This window comes from Oncorhynchus clarkii, chromosome 2, assembly GCF_045791955.1.
Source record: "Oncorhynchus clarkii lewisi isolate Uvic-CL-2024 chromosome 2, UVic_Ocla_1.0, whole genome shotgun sequence".
Taxonomy (NCBI): domain Eukaryota; kingdom Metazoa; phylum Chordata; class Actinopteri; order Salmoniformes; family Salmonidae; genus Oncorhynchus; species Oncorhynchus clarkii.
This window is the reverse complement of record NC_092148.1, coordinates 31361931-31381987: the sequence shown is the minus strand read 5'-3', so window position 1 is coordinate 31381987 and position 20057 is coordinate 31361931. Positions and strand designations below refer to the sequence as shown.

The following is a 20057-nucleotide window of genomic DNA, read 5'->3' as shown; positions in this document are numbered from 1 at the left end:
CTGTAAACACTTCTCTCGCTCTTAAAGGCAACAGAAGTCTTTGAAAAGGTCGCACAAAGGCAACAGATTTGAAGTAGATGATGGAGAATGTTGCTTGAGAGTTTGATGGAGGAAACATATTCATGCAGATAACCTACAATAAATCTTGAGGGAAGGTAGATTACTGATTAGGCCTATTGTGTAATATGTCAGATTATTTTGGACGTTATCCCCCATTGTGAGACATATTGAATGAACACTACCACATCAGTGTTTTGATTGTAGAATTTGCACAAACAGTTTTCAGGGAGTGCAGCCTTGTCCTTTCCACCCTTTCGAGTGCTGTAGTCTAATGGCCCCTTTTAGCCACATGTCATTTTGTTCAGAATAAGCACAGGTGTTTTCCATTTACAGTTTTTTTGGAGTCACACCACAATTTGAGTAAGACTGTGGCTCAGGACACTTTGTTCAAGGGTTATACTGTATATGCACATTCTGTGTCCTTTCATCAACAAACTATTCACAGTTCCACCTTGAATATCCCCTACTGCCATATTGAATTTGGAGGACGTCAGAAACACTAACTCACAATACAGAAACACATTTCTAGGAGGCGACGACCTCCCTCGGGTGTGTTATTGTGTCCTGTGCCCAGTCTGTTCACTGCTCCCAGCAGAGTACAAGGCTGGGCAGCACAGATTTAATCTTTCTGTCTGGTGACAAAAGGACAGGGCAGGATTAATACAGTGGTCCCCATGGTGATGGTGCAGGTGGTGCTGTATGTGTTCCTATTGGACAGAACTCTTTATTTCTCTATCTCGCAAACACGCACTCATACTGGGGATCTGGAGGATGGGGGCTAGACAGACCCTAGCATGATGGACTTGGCCAGTCTGTTGTGATAATACAGGGCCATGAACGTCGCGTGTCATCTTGGCATTGTTCTGCCATGCGTCGTCATTTGTGTAGGCCTACCCCAACAAACATTTTAACAGTGCCCAAAGCTGTCCCTGTCACACTGTATAGGTCTCAACCAAGTGGGAGAGAAACTGGCTGAGTTATTGATGGTTGAGTACTTCAAATATGATGTAAAATATACAGACACACATTTTAGTTGATCTATTTTACATTTCTCAAAACATAGGATTTATTAATGGAATGGTATGGGACCGCTAGATCCATCTAAAGCAGTAATACACTGTCATACTGACGGTCATGCCATTTCAAAGATTATACCTGAAATGATGAATACATCTATGGCATATAGGGCAACAATATTCCCCTTGATAATATTCAGTGATAATGTTCATGTTTATCATCCTGGGTGAGGGGAACACCAAATTATTAGAGCGTGAACAGGTAATACCAGAATGGTAGCAGGGTAATATAGCAGCAGCCTTGTCCTCTGAAATGAGGCTGTCATGGCTTCAGCCCTTTACACCCTACAGGGTTATCTCCAAGAATCTGTGCTGAGAACTTTATGTTTCCCACCTTCCTGTATCAGTGTATTGTCAGTGATATGGAGCATTTTGAAGGTACAGAGGCACAGAGTGTGTGGTACTGTAATATAGTCTAATGTTGATTGACAAATGCTGAATTCAGAGTTTTCCCAGTCAAGTAACTAAATTCAAAGAATCCATTAGTAACTAAATTAGTTTGAATCCATTACCTGATGGTTTATACTTTGCAATGGTTGACATTGCCCACAGCAACTCAAAATCTTAAAATGGCTGTTTGAATTGTGTGCTTGAGTTATAAAATCATTTAAAACATTATTTTTAATGAACTTGTATGCTTCGCAATAAACCTGGTGAACATAACCTGAAGAAAATGGTTTCCCCCCAAATGGCATTTAGTACGACAGGGACTTTAAAACAATTGTGCCATATGAACCCTACTGCTTGTGGAGAGAATTTTTTTTTTCTTCTTCTGTATCTGTAGGCAAGCGGTCTTCAGCGTGTGTCTTACACGCTCCCGTTCCCCCAGCACTAACACCACAGGGTGCTAATGAAATATCTATTATGTTCCTGCAAATGTCTTTTCCGAGGCCCCGTGGCACATTCCAACATGATATGTGTCGACATGTGACTTCACACTTGAGCCGGGATGGCTGCCCTAGAAATTACAGTTGCTCAGAGAAATCTGTGTTTGCTTACGGGTTGCGGAGGGACTGTAGCGGCTAAATTATTAATTGGATCCAGCAGATGAAGTGGTTCCCCTTTTAGGCGATGAACGTCGTCTGCCTCATTTACTCAGGGAATATTTAGGATAAGCCGCAGCGGCAGAACACAAGGTAAAAGGTCACGCCTTCAGGTTTTACTTCTGCACAACAACCAGCCAACACGAAGCTTTGAGACATGATAAAGGAGTCAAAGCACATTTTTACCTGGTCCCTCTGTATCATGGTAATTCGCATTAAAGGGTTTCGTTCATACTTGCAGTTGGTGTTGTGTATAGTCATGAAGATTCAGGTTGAATTACATTGGAGGAAGTCCATTTGAAATGCCATGTTAAGGTCAACCATTCAACATGGTTTCCGTCTAGTAGTTTAAGTGAACCTACCTACTGTACCGTACCAAAATGCCTCTGTGAATGAGGATTAGTGAATGGCTTTAACCACACTGAGAGAGACTGACACCAACGCCTTGTGTTTGGCTTCATTGACTGAGGCACACACTACACTCGAAACACCATACCCTTATCCTCCAGACGGCTCAAAGCTCAATCCCCTCTTTCACTTTAATACATCTCCCATTTACCACCCTCTCTATCCTCTCTTCTCTAACAGTAACAACGAGGCCCCAATCCCAGCCGTCTGAAGCTAAACAAGATCATCTACTCTTTGTTTCACCCCCCTCTTTCTGAAGGACCTCATGGCTATCGACCTGGAGCCCTACCGTTTCTGTGGCGTCAACATGACCGGCTTCCGCATCCTCAACGTGGACAACCCTCAGGTGGCGTCCATCGTTGAGAAGTGGTCCCAAGAGAGGCAGATACCTCCCAAGCCCGACTCGGGTCTCCTGGAGGGGATCATGACGGTATGCTTTTGGTCTTCTGTTGTGGAACTCTGAGGCTGATAGTATTCTAAAATCAGCATGAAAGACATCATATTGATATCTATATACCGTGTGTCTTTCACCAGCCCTACTCTCAACATTTTATGTCAATAACATTTTGGGGAAAAAAATGCAGATTGAACATTATAGTCTCATCTGTCGTAACAGTACTACCACTATTTCTCTACTATTAGTAACAGTATTACTACTTGTACTACATACCACCAATTATGTCAATAATAATGACAATGGTGATAATTTTGGGGCCTATTATCATCATAAAGTCAGATAAGAAGCGCTTGGAAGCAGGATGTTCACAGTCTACTAAATTCTGAACTAATTCATTCAATGTATTCAGGGGACCTCCTAATCATTCTCAAATCCCATCACAATGGTCTAAATCCAATAATCACAAATCCCATCCCTGATATTCCAATAAAGCCTCCTTTTACGCTATAACTTAATAAGCGAGCGTCGCTAATGGAAGATAAAGAGTTATACATGCGCGTGGTATATTCAATATGAATATTATATTGTTGCAATCCCTCGTTGTTTGTTTATCTATTAATGGATTTGACTGGGGTTCAGATACACCCACACGGCACTCTCACAGGTCTCATTATTTCTGTATGGAGAAGGAGGGGTTTTATGGAACGGAGTGTGCTCGCTCTGTGTAGTATGCACTTTTAATTGCTCCCAGGAACTCCGTAAGAGATAGAATCTAGGTGACACAAACATCAAGGTAGGCTGCCTTTAATTTCGTCTTACTCGCCCGGAAAGCGTCATATACATATTTACAAAAGGAATTGAGCTCACTTTCTCGGGCATGCTATCTGGAAAATAAGAAATGTCTGAGCTCTTTGATTTACCTTTGTTAGCTTTTTCTCAAACACTTTTTGCTGCTACTGGTGCGAAGGGAGTGGACTCCCCTTGTCCACAGCCCGTCAGCTGAAATAATGTCCCCCTTTATTCCAGACAGATGCTGCTCTGACGTACGACGCGGTCCACATCGTGTCCGTCTCCTACCAGCACGCACCACAGATGACGGTCAACTCGCTGCAGTGCCACCGCCACAAGCCATGGAGGTTCGGCGGGCGCTTCATGAACTTCATCAAAGAGGTGATGCTGAGCGTTTTGTTTTCATTTGATGTTGATGTTTGATCTTGTGTGTGATATCCATATTAGGAGATTGTGGATGCCGTACTGTTTGTCTCTGAATCCATTTGACAAATGCAATTACATTTGGAGAAGAAGGAAACATTGTGTAATCATGGAACATACATTTTTACAAACAAAAGCAATGTTATCTGGATAAATCTCTTATTCATTGGTAGTGTCTCAAAGTAATGAACTACTCAAAGCTGTGTTAATGTTCTCTCTAGCTAAATTCCCTGTATTCATAACCTATTTACAGATGGCAAAACTCACAGTGAGTCATTGTGTCCTATTTTTACTGAAAAGGGAAACTGGTGCGCCCTTCTGTGCACTGTTCACAATAAGACTGTTTGAAACAGGCGAGTTGTATAATCAGCTCTTGTTTCATTTCACAAGAGAGTGTGTGATGACTGTGACTCAGAGTAGTCAGATTAAGGCTGTAGAACATGATGCCATGGTGACACGGCGCCTAGTGTACCGAACATCACAAGGCCAGAGCCCGGAGTATAAGTGAGGGGAATGTGTTAGCTCCATAGCTTCATCAGTAGCTCCATCATCGCCAGGGGTAACAGACACATCTCTCTGAGCGCGGAGAAACATGAGGAGGGCTCTGGTGGGAAAAAGGGAAGGGGGGGGGGGGATAACAGTCGATCATAATGATGGGCAGTTATGAGTTTTTTTCTCCCTTGTGTGGAAACAAGTGAAGGACATGGTCTTTAATTAACACTGTGGTCTGGGAGAAAATGTGTCTGAGGCGTTGGGATGTGAAATGTAATTAAAAAATAAATGCAGCCCAGTGTGTGTGTGTGTGGTCTTGGTGTTTGTTTTTACATGTGTCCGTACTCACATGCTTTAATGAATGAGTGTTAATGTGGGGTTGTGTGTATTTCTCTGCAGTCTCACTGGGAAGGCCTGACGGGGAGGCTGTCGTTCAACAGGACCAGTGGCCTCCGCACAGACTTTGACCTGGACATCATCAGCCTGAAAGAGGAGGGCCTGGAGAAGGTAACACACATCATTCCGACCACAATGTTTACAACTATCAAACTAACAACACTTTAAAGAAGTATAGTGTTACGTAATAGTTTAGGTTTTCACTTACGAACATGAATGGAAATGTAAAGTACAACAATAAGCCCATACCCTGGTGATTTTACACCTACACACATTTATTTATCATCTCCACAATACACTTCACTCTCTTAGGACATAACGTTTGTTTTGCATGTCCCCTGTTAAATCGTCTAGAGTGAAAATCTGAAATCCATTCCAGTTTTCTTCTTTAATATGGAACAAATAATGCACAACGGTCTCCATTTGACAGTATCATTTACCTCCTAACAAGGAAGCCAATGGGCTGTTCAAACATAAGCATACGTTAATGGATCATAAAGCAAATTGGATGAGGGAAGACATTAAAGTGTTCATTGCAAGTCTCAAATGGTAATTCGAGTTGTTGCCCGAAATGCTGTTTGCTAATGAGGTGTATAAACCTCACTTTTTTACCCACAAAATAAAGTTAAAAGTTGGCAATGAAGAAGGATAATAATAACTTCCTGTGTTATTTTAAAAGGCAGAGTAGCACCCTGCGGACTATAAATGCTTTGTGGTGATATGGGTTTGTCATGCATTATGGAAACATTAACTCGAGATAAGTGCCATTATGACTTCCTCAAGCGCTCCCGTATGGCAGAGCCTGTATGAGCCTGTATAATAGCTAGGCCATGTCAGCTCAGAGTTCCACTGCAGCTCCAGGCTGGAACAACCACAATGCGCCAAACTATTTCCGAATCGCATTCTTCTGCTGTGCTGGGTCTACTGTTCTTTTTGCACAGCTTTAGTGTGCTAAAACCAGCATGAAAGACATGCTATGTAGGCCTACTGTGTGCTTTTCTACATCCCTGGTCTCAAGCTTGTTACTTATCCCACAGTACTCAGTGGATTGCAGGATTTTGTCTCTTTATATCTGTGGAAATCGGCTTTTGCTAACTGTTCTAGCCAGTAAAGATGGCGACTTTTAGGCCTAATCTGCCCTAATTGAATATTAGCCCGAGTTGGAGCTCATCCTGGAATTAGGAGAGGTTTCCAGTCGGAGTGGAAAATCCACCGACATTAATATAAAAGAGGGAAGAAAAAAAGTCAGAAGCTCTCTTTTCCCTGTAGTGGCACGAGTAAATAACTTTTGAATTGCTTCATTGGCTATACACATTTAATGAATTGAGTTAATTGGCCATAATTAGTAAGACTAGGTTGGCATGCAGAGTGGAAGACATGGATATTTTTTAAAGCAGCTCTTCTCTTCAGTTGCTTTTTTTGGGGGGGGGCTGTTTCACACAAGCTGTAACTAATATGCTTTTCAAATGTGAGCATATGCTCCTCAGTGGATCAAACAGAAGGACTTTATCAGGTGTTTTTCACGCTGGCTGCGATGCAGCGTGTTTGTGTACCTTTTAAACGGATCCACCTCGAGTGCCAGCCAGCCCTGTGAATATTAAATGGCACTTTGGTAGTTACCCATGAAGGAGAAAGAGAGGAGGATGGGAAGGAGGAGAGTAGGGAAAGCGAGTGACTGCGAAGTAGGCATGCAAAATTAGATCGTTACCGACAGTCTACAGGACTGACTATTTTATGGTAATGATATGTTCCAGAGTTGTCACGACAGTATGGATGGGGCTTTTTTTTTTGCCCAGAAGGCCCTACTCTAGTGCAACTCCCTGTATTTGCTCTGATCTTTTAGTATTTATCTTCGTGAGATTACTCAGAGAATAACTTCTCTGCCAGCATTCTCAAGCTTTTATATTTCCATTGCCGACAACCCCATGCTGGGCTTTCTTTTCAAAATGAATTGTAGGATTTGTGTTTTGCTACGTTCCTAAGGGCACAAAACTGCAAAGATACCAGACCTGAAATAACCATATGATAATTACGCTAGGATGCTTATCTAGTTTGCTATTTGTAATGCTCTGGTTTCTGCATGTGTTTTAACCAGCAAAAGGAGTAGATTATGAAGCCCAAATGGAAGTCTAAATGGAAGACATTGATCAGGAAATTATATTTGATTGCTCTCCCAATTTCTCCACGTTGCTCACACACATACCACACAGAAACTAACAACCTATCTTATTTTCCTGCATTCAGAAAAGTGCTCCAATTACCTATTGTGTGTGTTATCAGAGAAGCGTTGCAAGTGAAAATAATGGTTTGTTGTAGGAGTTCGAAAAGGCTGTGCTCCCTCTTCATTTCAACAATTCACAAGCTATGATATTCACAAGGTATTGGTATTTTTAGAACAAGGCCAACAGAGGAGGTGACAGGTGACAGTTTGGAGAGTCTGACATCTTTTGATACACTAAAATTGCAGAACACAACACAATGTTTTCGTGTTAGTCTTAGAGACTACTACTGAATTATGTTGTTTAAATTCTAGACAAATTTCACATTTTTGTATATTACTTATGTTCCAAACCGTAACACCAGGATGAATGAAGTGAAACATATCCATCATAATTCCATCATTCCCAACAGAACCATTTGATTTCTTAAGACTTCTCTCTCCGACAATGTCAATTCGTTTAAAACCTGCCTCCACGTCCCACCACCACCTCTCCCAATAGCCTCATGGCGTATAGTGTGTCCAGAGGTGACACAGCCAATCAGCTAATGGAAATGTGTCCCGGTGGGCGCTAATGCAGCAAGGCTTGTGTGATGTCAGGGTCATGAGTTGCCGCAGTAGAAAGGTGAAGTCGAACTCTTACACACTTTTCATCTTCCCACAGGTGGGGAAGTGGAGTGCGTCCGGAGGTCTCAACATCACCGAGGTGCCCAAGCGGAAAGGGATGAACATCACAGACTCGCTGGCCAACCGTTCCCTGGTCATCACCACCATCCTGGTAGGGTCAGCTGACTTTGATCAGCCCTTTGTGAAAGATCTCTCTCGCTCTCTCAGATTTGAGCTTTTCTGCTTGACAAGCTACTCAAACATTACCTTAGGAGATGGTTCTTTACATATCAGTGTCTTATCATTCAGTATTTTACAGGGAAACCAATTTTCCCTTGCTAGTTATGTATAATTTACATTTGGAAAAATAACATCTTTAAACATGGTCCATGTTAGAAGGTTGAAAAAACATGTTTGGCATTGAGGCCCTCTCTGCTACCACCACTCAGACCGGGAAATCAGAGATATCTGTCAAATGAATCACAGTAAATGAACTGAACACCACCTGGAATTTACCTCGCCAATCTAAATCCAGCTTGGATTGTCAAGGGATGTACTGTAGAGCATCATTATGTCACATTAAGATCACCATGGGGATGTGAGGCACTTGCAGTGCAAGGAGCCCGTAGAGAAGAAGACAGGGAGCCACACTGGACCAGTCTATAAAGTATCCATTAATTACATGTTAGGAAATAAACAGGTGTTCTCTCCCACCAGCTTTCCACATTCATTTGCAGATCGTATATTGTGTATTCATACGCCTGTGAACTGGGAGGTTAGAGGGTCTTTGTGGAGCTATCACCGAGGTGCTGACAATGAACATCCCCCACGAGCTTATTCTGGACGGACACACAAGTTATCAACAATGATAAACACTCTCATTAAACCTCGATTGGAGCGCACGGCTGTAATTATGACCGAGTGAGGTTTAGAAGAGATATAATCAGTGCCTTCTGGTGCCAACCATGGGGAGTAGCAACTTCAATCACAAAGACAAGAAATAGAACCATAAAACAGGTGTTGTTTAGAGCTGCAGCCAAAAATAAATACACAAAATAATAAGATTCAGGGTCAGTTTGAGCCAGATTAAGCCTATTCATGGACTAAAAAACATTGCCTATGGAAATATCCCATTGGACATGCTTTTCAATCCAGGAGTAAGGTTTAGGTCCAAATCAGCCACTTGCATGGGATCACCTGCATCTTTTGACAGTGTATGATGGTTTAGGAGTATTCTAGAAATCAACACTTTTAGATTGTAAAAGCAGTATGAGAATAGAGCATCAGCAGCACTAATATCAGTGTCTGTGTTTTTTGATCCATTCTGAGCTTAATGACATTGCATCAAACTGATCGCAGCGATCCGCGAATAAGACGTCTGACAGTTTTATGGCGATAACTTCTCGCATTCTACGAAGAGATTAAGATATTTAATGTGTTTCCCAGCTCTCACATTAATTGTTTTCACTCCATTGCCTGTGACTGTGTCTGCATATCTCCTTCCCCATTTTCTTATGTAAACCCATGCTGCGCTAGAGAGTGTAAAACTGGTTTAAACACTTTGATTTGAGTCCAAACCTTGGGGAATTTAAAGAGTTGGGAAGGCTAGAAACAGATGGTAATGACATTTTTCTTCCCCCCTCAACACTTTTGGATCAAGATAATTGGACAACTTGAACAAAGTTTTCCACTAAGCTCTTGCTTTCTATCTAAATGCATTATTATCAAGTATTCCTTGGTTATCATTTATTTAAAGGTAACGTCCTAATTGCAAACGGCCAATTAGCTACATATTAGGATTTTAACCAATTATTTACGTGACATTTTTCTGTCCCTGAGATGGTATTTTGGGTGTAGAAAAGGACACCTGTTGAGTGTCAGACTAGGATACCAGGGGTGTTAGACAAATTTTGATTCTTCCACCAAGACCTCCCTTCAAGGCATTTACCATCAAGACAACATGATTTGAAACAACAGTGATTTCCATATTTTCCCACGGCATTATTATAATATACATCAATCCATTTCTTTCCCACCATTGTGAAACACACGTTTTTCTGACAGAGGGGTAAACCCGTGTTATGACTGGTTATTTCCCCCTCTTTCATGGCTTTTCTAGCAGCTTTGTGTCACACAAAGACGTGGCCGATGGAAATACAAAACGCAGAGGTCACCTTCACTGTAGAATCAATTACTCTGCTTATGAATAGACTTCATTAATTGCATGTCTGACCATCGGAAGCAATAAATAAATAGCCAGTGGGGGAAGTGGACAACCCATGTCTTTAAAAAAAATGCAGAGTGGGATATCTATGATCCCTATTTGGCAGACAGAAAGTGGCAGACACTAAATAAAGGGACATTTCGAGCCATCCGCCAACCTTTCTTTGAGAGTTTAACCATTGTTCGTGCAGGCAATAGGCATTACCTGGAGACAGAAACATTTCAGGCATGTTCCATTTCATTGAAGCATTCTATTCCTAATCAAGCTTTTCTTCAACCTGATATTATGAGGAGCCAGGGAGAATGTTAGAGGGCAGTAAAGACCGCTGGCTCTCTGACCATAAACTGCATCGCACTGTCGTATACAATGTCTACAAGAGGCAGTAGGCAGGGATGTGGGAGACGGAACGGCCAGGGAAGGTTGGCTGGCTGCAGAGGCTATTTTGGAGTGCCTAGATTCACCATCTATTGTATATCAACAAGACTTCCTATTGCATGCTGTACATTTCTCAGATTGCAGACCATAACCGTCACTTAAATCAGTTAGATTTTCCGGTCGACATACAGTGCATTTGGAAAATATTCAGACCCCCTTGACTTTTTCCACATTTTGTTGCGTTACATCCTTATTCTAAAATGTATTAAATTGTTTTTTTTCCCTCATCATGCTATACACAATACCCCATAATGACAAAGCAAAAACAGGTTTTAAAAATAAAAAGCCCAAATAGGACATTTACGTAAGTATTCAGACCATTTCCTCAGTACTTTGTTGAAGCACCTTTGGCAGCGACTACAGCCTTGAGTCTTCTTGGGTATGATGCTACAAGCTTGGCACATCTGTATTTAGGGAGTTTCTCCCATTCTTGTCTGCAGAACCTCTCAAGCTCCGTCAGGTTGGATGGGAGCATCTCTACACAGCTATTTTCAAGTCTCTCCAAAGATGTTTGATCGGGTTCAAGTCCGGACGTTCCGAGACTTGTCCCGAAGCCACTCCTGCATTGTCTTGGCTATGTGCTTAGGGTCGTTGTCCTGTTGGAAGGCGAACCTTCGTCTAGTCTGAGGTCTTGAGCGGTCTGGAGCAGGTTTTCATCAAGGATCTCTCTGTAGTTTGCTCCGTTCATCTTTCCCTCGATCTTGACTAGTCTCCCAGTCCATGCCGCTGAAAAATGCTCCCACCACCATGCTTCCCTTTAGGGATGGTACCAGGTTTCCTCCAGACGTAAGACTTGGCATTCATGCAAGCGGGCTGTCATGTGCCTTTTACCTAGGAGTGGCCTCCGTCTGGCACCTCTAGCATAAAGGCCTGATTGGTGGAGTGCTGCAGAGATGGTTGTCCTTCTGGAAGATTCTCCCATCTCCACAGAACTCTGGAGCTCCTTCAGAGTGACCATCGGGTTGTTGGTCACCTCCCTGACGAAGGCCCTTCTCCCCTGATTTCTCAGTTTGACCAGGAGGCCAGCTCTAGGATGAGTCTTGGTGGTGCCAGATTTCTTCCATTTAAGAATGATGGAGGCCACTGTGTTCGTAGGGACCTTCAATGCTGCAGACATTTTTTTGGTGTTCTTCCCCATATCTGTGCCTCGACACAATCCTGTCTCGGAGCTCTACAGGCAATTCTGTCAACTGTGGGACCTTTTATAGACAGGTGTGTGCCTTTCCAAATCATGTCTAATCAATTGAATTTACCACAGTTGGACTCCAATCAAGTTGTAGAAACATCTCAGGATGTACCTGAGCTCAATTTCGAGTCTCATAGCAAAGAGCCTGAATAGGGTATTAATTTGCAGTAAAATAAAAAAAATGTATTGTGTGTAGATGAGGGAAACAATTTATTTAATACATTTTAGAATAAGCCTGTAACGTAACACAATGTGGAAAAAGTAAGGGTCTGAATACTTTCCGAATGCACTGTACATTCTGTTAATGCAAGGAAAACTATTCTGTTCATCCATATTTAAACATACAGTGCAGCTAACCACACATTGGACTGGAGTCTCCCTGTCTTATCAGCACTTATCAGTCCAAAAACGACGTATCAGCTCAGATCACTTTGCCTCAATTAGGTGTGTGTGCCGAAGAACAAATGGAAAAAGCTGACCTCAACACTGGTTTCCATTAGATTTTTTTGTGTCTGTGCAGGAGGAGCCATATGTCATGCTTAAGAAGTCTGACAAGGCGCTGGTGGGCAACGACCGTTTCGAGGGATTCTGTATCGACCTGCTCAAGGAGCTGGCCAGCATCCTGGGCTTCACCTACGAGATCCGCCTGGTGCCTGATGGGAAGTACGGATCGCAGGACGACAAGGGCCAGTGGAACGGCATGATCAAGGAGCTGATGGAACACGTGAGTTGGACTACCAGTTACCTTCTGACTGTTACTATTACTGTCTTACTTTTGCTTATAGCTAGTGTTCAACATTGTAAATTATTAGATGTTTTGACTACAGATTCAATCATTTAGTCTTGTTTGTTGGGACCCTGTTTTTGGGTGTTAGAATCTGATTTGAAACTTATCACAATCAAGCTTAATGTGTTTTTTTTACAACAAATATAAGGATTTAAGACATACTATGAAGAATAGAATTATAGCAACATATTAAAGTTGGTTTTGAACGCATCAGATGAAAGCATCAAAGGCTGTTAAAATATAGCTGACATTGACAACAAGGACAGTGCCCTGCTAGCCTTTTGAGAGTGTCCCTCCCCATCGCCGTCTCCTTGTCCTCAGCCCCCCTGGTCAACGATGTGCTCGGCTGGAAAAGTTGTAATAGCTTAAGTGGCATTTAGAGAAGGGAGAGGGTGGGAGTCGGACGGTTCGAGTCAATGGCTAGGTGCAGAAAGGGTTAGGAAAGGTGGGCTAGTGCCGCAGCACTTAATCTCTACCTTAGCCAGATCCAGGTTGATATCTGTAACCTTGAGGGGGAACTAAGAGATTAAGGCAGGAAATGTTGCTTATAGAAATACATGCTTTCTTCTTAATGAACAGTAAACATAGGCTATGTATGTATGTTGTTTCAGCTTACTGATTATCATTATCATTATATTGTATTCTGCATTGTTGGAAGGGCCTGTAAGTAAGCGTTTCACTGTTAGTATACACGTTGTTTACGAAGCATGCGACAATAAAAAGTCAATTTCATTTGATTTGACCGAGTTGACTGTTACCAATAGACAGGATATACAAACTGAGTTCAGTCCTCCACTTTTGTTTTACAGGAAACAATGTGATTCAGTCTGGGCTTCAAAGCTATCTAGACAATACAGTAGAGCACATTTAAAAACAACAATATCCCATGCTGTGAAATATACTTTGTACTGTACTCAGTGCACTCCAGCACATTTGCCCCCCCTATAGTGTGTTATGGGCAACATATACTTAGTACAATGCAGATTAATTCAAGCGGTCCTCCATGTTTTGTTTTATGGTTTGAGTTCACTCTCAGCAGTTCCTCACAGTTAAATAGTTGGCTGAAGAGGTCTCTGTGCCCAGTAATTCCTAAACACTTAACTTGGCTTTGGTAGAAAGGAGAATGCTTCCAGATGTGTTCTATACTTCCACTGTATTTGGGTCTATTGCTTCCATGAGAGTAATGTCGGCTGATAGTAGAGTAATCAAGAACAGCAATGTTCCATTCAGATATTACGTACTGTAGGTCTACCAATTATCCTCATCATGGTTGTAGAATACAGTGATATAGGACTAGGTTTTGACCTAGTATATTCCTTGCACAGTATGTAAAGGGTAAGTGTGCTGTAGACTGTCTCCCTGTGCTACTGCTCTTTATTTGAATGGCCTACACAACATCACCACTGCTACAGTGTATGGATTTATTTAGCTGGAACTTTTCTTCCTCCTGTCTATACTGATAAGCTGATCTTGAATCAGCAGACAGGAAAAAGGACACTTTGGAGTCTGCTCAAGAGAACTGACCTGAGATTGCCATGAGAAGCTTGGATGGATATTGGTTTCCATACAAGTAAAATGTGCATATTGTTGTGAAATTGTTAGATATTACTGCACTGTTGGAGCTACAAACACAAGCATTTCGCTACGCACACAATAACATCTGCTAAACACATGTACGTGACCAATAGAATTTGACAACCTTATCCCAAGGATTGGAATCATGGCAGTGGTGCTGCATTCTGTTCATCCCAAACCAGAATCACCATGTGTCATTGGCGTGTTTCTGGGATGCTTTAATGTAAATTAACAGAGGTATGAGCTCAGATGACAGCAAACAAATCTTTCTGAAAAACAAACAATAGTACACGGGGAGGGGGTGCTTTATTAACGGACAGTGTCAATGTTATTAATCGGTTAAATGTATTTCCTTCAGATATTTAGTAACCCCCACCATGCTACATTACAATGCTGCCGTTTACTATTGACAACTCACCCAACGTGTCACCTAATGAATTGGTTTAAGGAAGACAACAAGCAAAACAAAGCCGTCTGCGGTTGTTTTTAGCTGATTCATTCTGTCAGCCTACAATCTCACATAAATCATTGTTTCATTACTCAACGGTGCAGTACCCGTGTGGGTTTATTAAAAGCAGTTGTAAGCCTTCATTCATCTTTGTAGGTGACCGAGCCCTGTCAAACAAAGAAGCAAATGTGGAATGACAAAAATAAAGTCTTTGTTGTTATGTCAACGTGTAGGAAGGAGCGAATGGTCTCTGATTTCTAAAAACATGCATGTAGCTGGGTTAGTGTTTTTATATACATTTCCTGAGATTGTACTATTGAATAAACAATGAAAGAAGTGTTGCAGTGTGTCTCACCTACAAGCCCAACTTTGTGTGCATCACGTGAATATCTTTCTGTCTATGCATACACACACAAATGTGCATAATATACATGATTAATTGGCCGTTGCGTGTAAATACAAATGGGATAAATCTTGAATGAGAACGAGTGTGTGTGTTGTGGCTAATTAAATAGAAGAAGCCTTCCGTGTCCATGTAGCATAGCGGCCTTTATTTTCCTCTGAGTCGTTAAAGCCCACTACAAAGCCAAAGGGCATTGTGGGAAAGGCGTTAAATTATGCAACAGGTCATGTTAAACTTGATTTAGTCACAATAGATGATCCAATTAATCATGATGTTGATGCCAGTATTATTAGCGAGCTTAACACATCATTTGTTTCTGTTCAATTAGTCTCTTGCGCCGACAGATACACAGGAAGTTTACGGCGAAACAAATGCACGCCACGGTAAGCCACGCATCTCATTGTCTAGATGTAGAGATAGCAGACTGGATTTGGGACCTTGGCAAGATATTGGATTGAAAAAGGGCTTTATTTGCAGTTCTAGGCACGTACATGCACGTGGATCTCCATCTGAGGGTCGCTGACCTGATTGGTTTTACAGTGGAACACGGAGGGGGTTTTGGCTACTGAGGGCGGGATAGTGGTCAGAGCTGTCATTTTGACAGACGGGCAGCATGACTTTCAATTGCATCAACAACCACAGCTACATTATTCCGCTACATTATAGTATTTTTGTGCTTTAGAATTCTACTTGAAGGATAGGATGATGTTATAGTAATGCAAATTCCATTATCACTCTGCAATCCTTTGCCATTCAAGGGGGACGTACTGTAGAGTCAGACGATGGAATTACCAGGGACTACATTTCTCTAGTCAGATATGCAAATTGAAACAGTGATGGACAATGAGGCAGTTGGAGCACCGTATGCAAATCATTGTAAAACAATCATCGAGTTAAGAGGTACAGGAAATGTGGCGAACTGTGTCATTTGTGAGGCAAATGTTCTCCGGCACTGTCCAAGAGTATCATTCAATACACCTGTAAGACTAAATAACCAAACCCCACAAACGTTAAAACCAGTAAATGTCAAGGGACTGCAAGTAACACAGATTGTTATAGATGGTTACAGTTAACCTCTGATGGGAGTGTTGATCTAGGTGTGATTGTATGTATCCTACAGAATGTCATCGGGTGTGGTAGTATGAAGGTAGCACAGCTCAAAGCTTACAATACCATCTGCACGCCCACAGATAACACAGAGCCATGTGGCACTCAGCAGGGTACTATCAGGTTATCACGCGTGTACTCGGCAATACGTGTCTAAGCAGAAAATAGCCGTGCAGCGTGTATATTAGAGCACCATAGGGATGGCTGAGATTGGCTTGGATCACCTGCTGCTAGGTCTTCCGGTTGAGTGGCAGCTAGCTTGAAAAGCGGCAGTCGGCGGCAGAGAACAGAGGAAGCGGGTGTGTGTTGTAAACGTAAATGTTTAATGAGGGCACAGTGGATTGCACCACATGACAGATTGGCTGTGCCCACACTGTCTCCTTGTTAAGCTTTCTTGTGTTTAGCCACCACAGTGTTGGCCACAGGCACAGGTATAATCCAAACGGTCACACGCGGAGTTCAACCATTTTCTTATACTTACCCCCATTGACTGCTCTGAATGTTAGAATAGTAATTTGTCATTTTGTTGGAAGGGGGAGAGTGACTGAGCTGTGGTAGTGACACCCCAAAAAATATATGACAATGACACCACAGAAGCATATTTATTTTTCAAATTTTGGTGGTTATTGTTCTACATTGTAATGACAGCATGTCAGCTAAGCAAATAAATGAAGGGGATTGATTAGATGCATTGCCAGCCTTGCCCATACATTATAAATTACAGTATGTCTTTGATTGTCCAAATAATGTTGGGTTGGGTAGTACAAATCAGCTACATTTGTTCCTTGGAATTCTTATGAGCATTTTCTTTATAGGGAGCAGGGTTCTGGTAATTCAGACGGTCATATGATCTACAGAACTAGACATCCTCCACACTTGCCAATGTACACACTAATACCTAATTTAACTGACCTCCATCAGGGACATTCTGGTGCTGGCACACTGAGCGCTGTTCCTCTGCCACCACTCAAAAAGGAAGAAAAGGAGATTGGCCCAAACCCCATTGTGAGTTTCCTTCGGTTCCGAGGAAGGGAGTTATCCAAGCGTGAACCAAGCAGCTGGTTTCATTAATCTCCTGTCCAACCCTGATGTGTTGGAGGTGTGGGGGGAGGTAATGTGAATGGTGACCTTCTGAATATGCAGCCAGACACAAAACCATGGGCCGCAACGTTCACCGTCAGATCCTGCCAGGGCAGTATCTCAGAGGGCTATATTAGGCTAGTCAGAAGGTACCAGGCTCCAGATAGTGGAGGCATGGGGAGGAGCTGGTGGGAAAGCATGTGGGAATGGGCCTTGTTTCTTGTGATTCATTGGGGCAGGTGTTCATCATTTATGTAGAGAACAACAAAAGATTGGAGAAAAATTGGAGGGAGGGGGCAACCTGTGATCTCCGCTAAATTACATTGGTGTAAAGTTCAACGTAACTTTTATTTGATCAAAGTATGTCATATGTTACAGGACTTAATGCAGTGCCTTGAAAAAGTACTCACCCCCCTTGGCGTTTTTTCCTATTTTGTTGTATTATAACCTGTAATTTAAATAGACAAACCTGCCACCCACCAACACTCATGGACAAGGCACAGAGGGCATTAATCAGAGGCAACAAAGAGACCCCTGAAGGAGCTGCAAAGCTCCACAGCGGAGATAGGAGTATCTGTCCATAGGACCACTTTAAGCCTTACACTCCACAGAGCTGGGCTTTATGGAAGAGTGGCCATAAAAAAAGCCATTGCTTAAAGAAAAAAATAAGCAAACATGTTTGCTAAAAGGCATGTGGGAGACTCCCCAAACAAATGGAAAAGGGTACTCTGGTCAGATGAAACTAAAATTGAGCTTTTTGGCCAGCAAGGAAAACGCCATGTCTGGCACAAACCCAACACCTCTCATCACCCCAAGAACAACATCCCCACAGTGAAGCATGGTGGTGGCAGCATCATGCTGAGGGGATGTTTTTCATCGGCAGGGACTGGGAAACTTGTCAGAATTGAAGGAATGATGGATGACGCTAAATACAGGGAAATTCTTGAGGGAACCCTGTTTCAGTCTTCCAGAGATTTGAGACTGGGATGTAGATTCACCTTCCAGCAGGACAATGACCCTAAGCATACTGCTAAAACATCACTCTAGTAGTTTAAGGGGAAGCATTTAAATGTCTTGGAATGGCCTAGTCAAAGGCCAGACCTCAATTCAATTGAGAATATGTGGTATGACTACAGATTGCTGTACACCAGCGGAACCCATCCAACTTGATGGAGCTGGAGCAGTTTTGCTTTGAAGAATGGGAAAAAATCCCAGTGGCTAGATGTGTCAAGCTTGTAGAGACATACCTCAAGAGACTTGCAGCTGTAATTGCTGCAAAAGGTGGCTCTACAAAGTATTGACTTTGGGGGGTTGAATAGTTATGCACACTCAAGTTTTCCGTTTTATTTGGTCTTATTTATTGTTTGCTTTATAATAAAAAATATTTTGCATCTTCAAAGTGGTATGTTGTGTGAATCAAATGATACAACCCCCCCCCAAAAGTATATTTTCATTCCAGGTTGTAAGGCAACAAAATATAAAAAATGCCAAGGGGGGTAAATACTTTCTCAAGCCACTGTACTTGTTATGAAACTAACAATGCATTTTATTTTCCTCAAACTGGTTTTCAAGTTTCATGTACCTTTTTGTGTAACAACAATGGTTTGTGCAGAACTATGATTTTCAAAAATACCTGAAGAACAATGAAAGTACCAGCAATAGAAGCTCAAATCAAATGTTAGTCACATGCGCCGATCTACAACAAGCGTAGACTTCACTGTGAAATGCTTACTTACGAGTCCTTTCGCAGTAATGCATTTAAGAACAAAAAGATACAAATAAAATAACACTAAAATGAACAATGAGTCTATATACAGGCTATATACAAGGATTACCAGTACCGAGTCAGTGTACTGGGGTACGAGGTAGTTGGGTGATTGATTGAGGTAATATGTACATGGAGGTTTGGTTAGGTGATTGATTGATTGAAGCACTATGTACTGTAGGTAGGGGGTGAAAAGCACAAAGTCCGGGTAGCCCTTTAATTAACTGTTCAGCAGTCTTATGACTTTGGGGTAACAAAGGTAATAAAGCTAGCGAAAGGGTCTGATCGTTTGACTGATCGTCCCTTCTCTTGTCTCACCTACAGAGAGCCGACTTGGCTGTGGCCCCTCTTACCATTACCTACCTGCGTGAGAAGGTCGTGGACTTCTCCAAGCCCTTCATGAGCATGGGCATCAGTATCCTGTATCGCAAGCCCAACACCACCAACAACGGCTTCTTCTCCTTTCTCAACCCCATGACCCCTGACATCTGGGTCTATATCCTGCTGGCCTACCTAGGCGTCAGCTGTGTCCTCTTCGTCATCGCTAGGTGAGTCCCAGACATTTCTTGGCTACTTCCTGATATGCCTGTGTGTGTGTGTGTGTGTTTGTGTTTATTGAACTTTAGTGAGAGTGATATATTTAGTTTATTCTACTTGTAGGGCTAAGTTAGTTGCAGGCACTAAACAGTTAGTTAAAAAAATAACTTGTACAGCGATGTAGTTTTTCTGTGACAACACTGTCTTTCACTAGGAGAGCACCATGTTGAACATGCCAAAACCAAGGCGCAACCTAACGCTTTAATGCCCGCAACTGTGTATGGTTGCAGCTATGTGGAAATGTTTTATCTGGGAAGATATAGTGCACAAAAGAAGGCTGGCCAATCCGAATCTCTGCAGAACTGAGTCTGTCAATGATCGTCTCAAGTGATTCCATCATTTGGGGATAAGGAGAGGTCTCTGCTCAGTCCAACATTTTGTGTGAGCTGGTGGGTAGTGATCAAGGCAGTTATGTCAGCGTGGGCTCTCTGTGGAGCCCAGCATTGGAGGAAAAGAATGAGAGTAGCAAACCACCAGTGAAGTTATGCTCTCCAATTCAAAGCGTTTCCTGTATAATTTCTCTGCAGTAATGCTTCTTTGAA

General features: G+C 42.2%; 1 protein-coding gene across 1 annotated transcript in view; it reads left to right on the top strand.

Annotated features, from left to right (window-relative positions):
• LOC139366541 (glutamate receptor ionotropic, kainate 3-like) overlaps positions 1-20057 on the top strand; it is a 115706-nt gene that overhangs the window by 74623 nt on the left and 21026 nt on the right. The window contains exons 6-11 of the mRNA XM_071104160.1: positions 2847-3017; positions 4011-4154; positions 5088-5195; positions 7967-8080; positions 12274-12477; positions 19243-19466. Of these exons, the coding sequence (XP_070960261.1) occupies positions 2847-3017; positions 4011-4154; positions 5088-5195; positions 7967-8080; positions 12274-12477; positions 19243-19466 (965 nt within the window). The remainder of the gene's footprint in view (positions 1-2846; positions 3018-4010; positions 4155-5087; positions 5196-7966; positions 8081-12273; positions 12478-19242; positions 19467-20057) is intronic.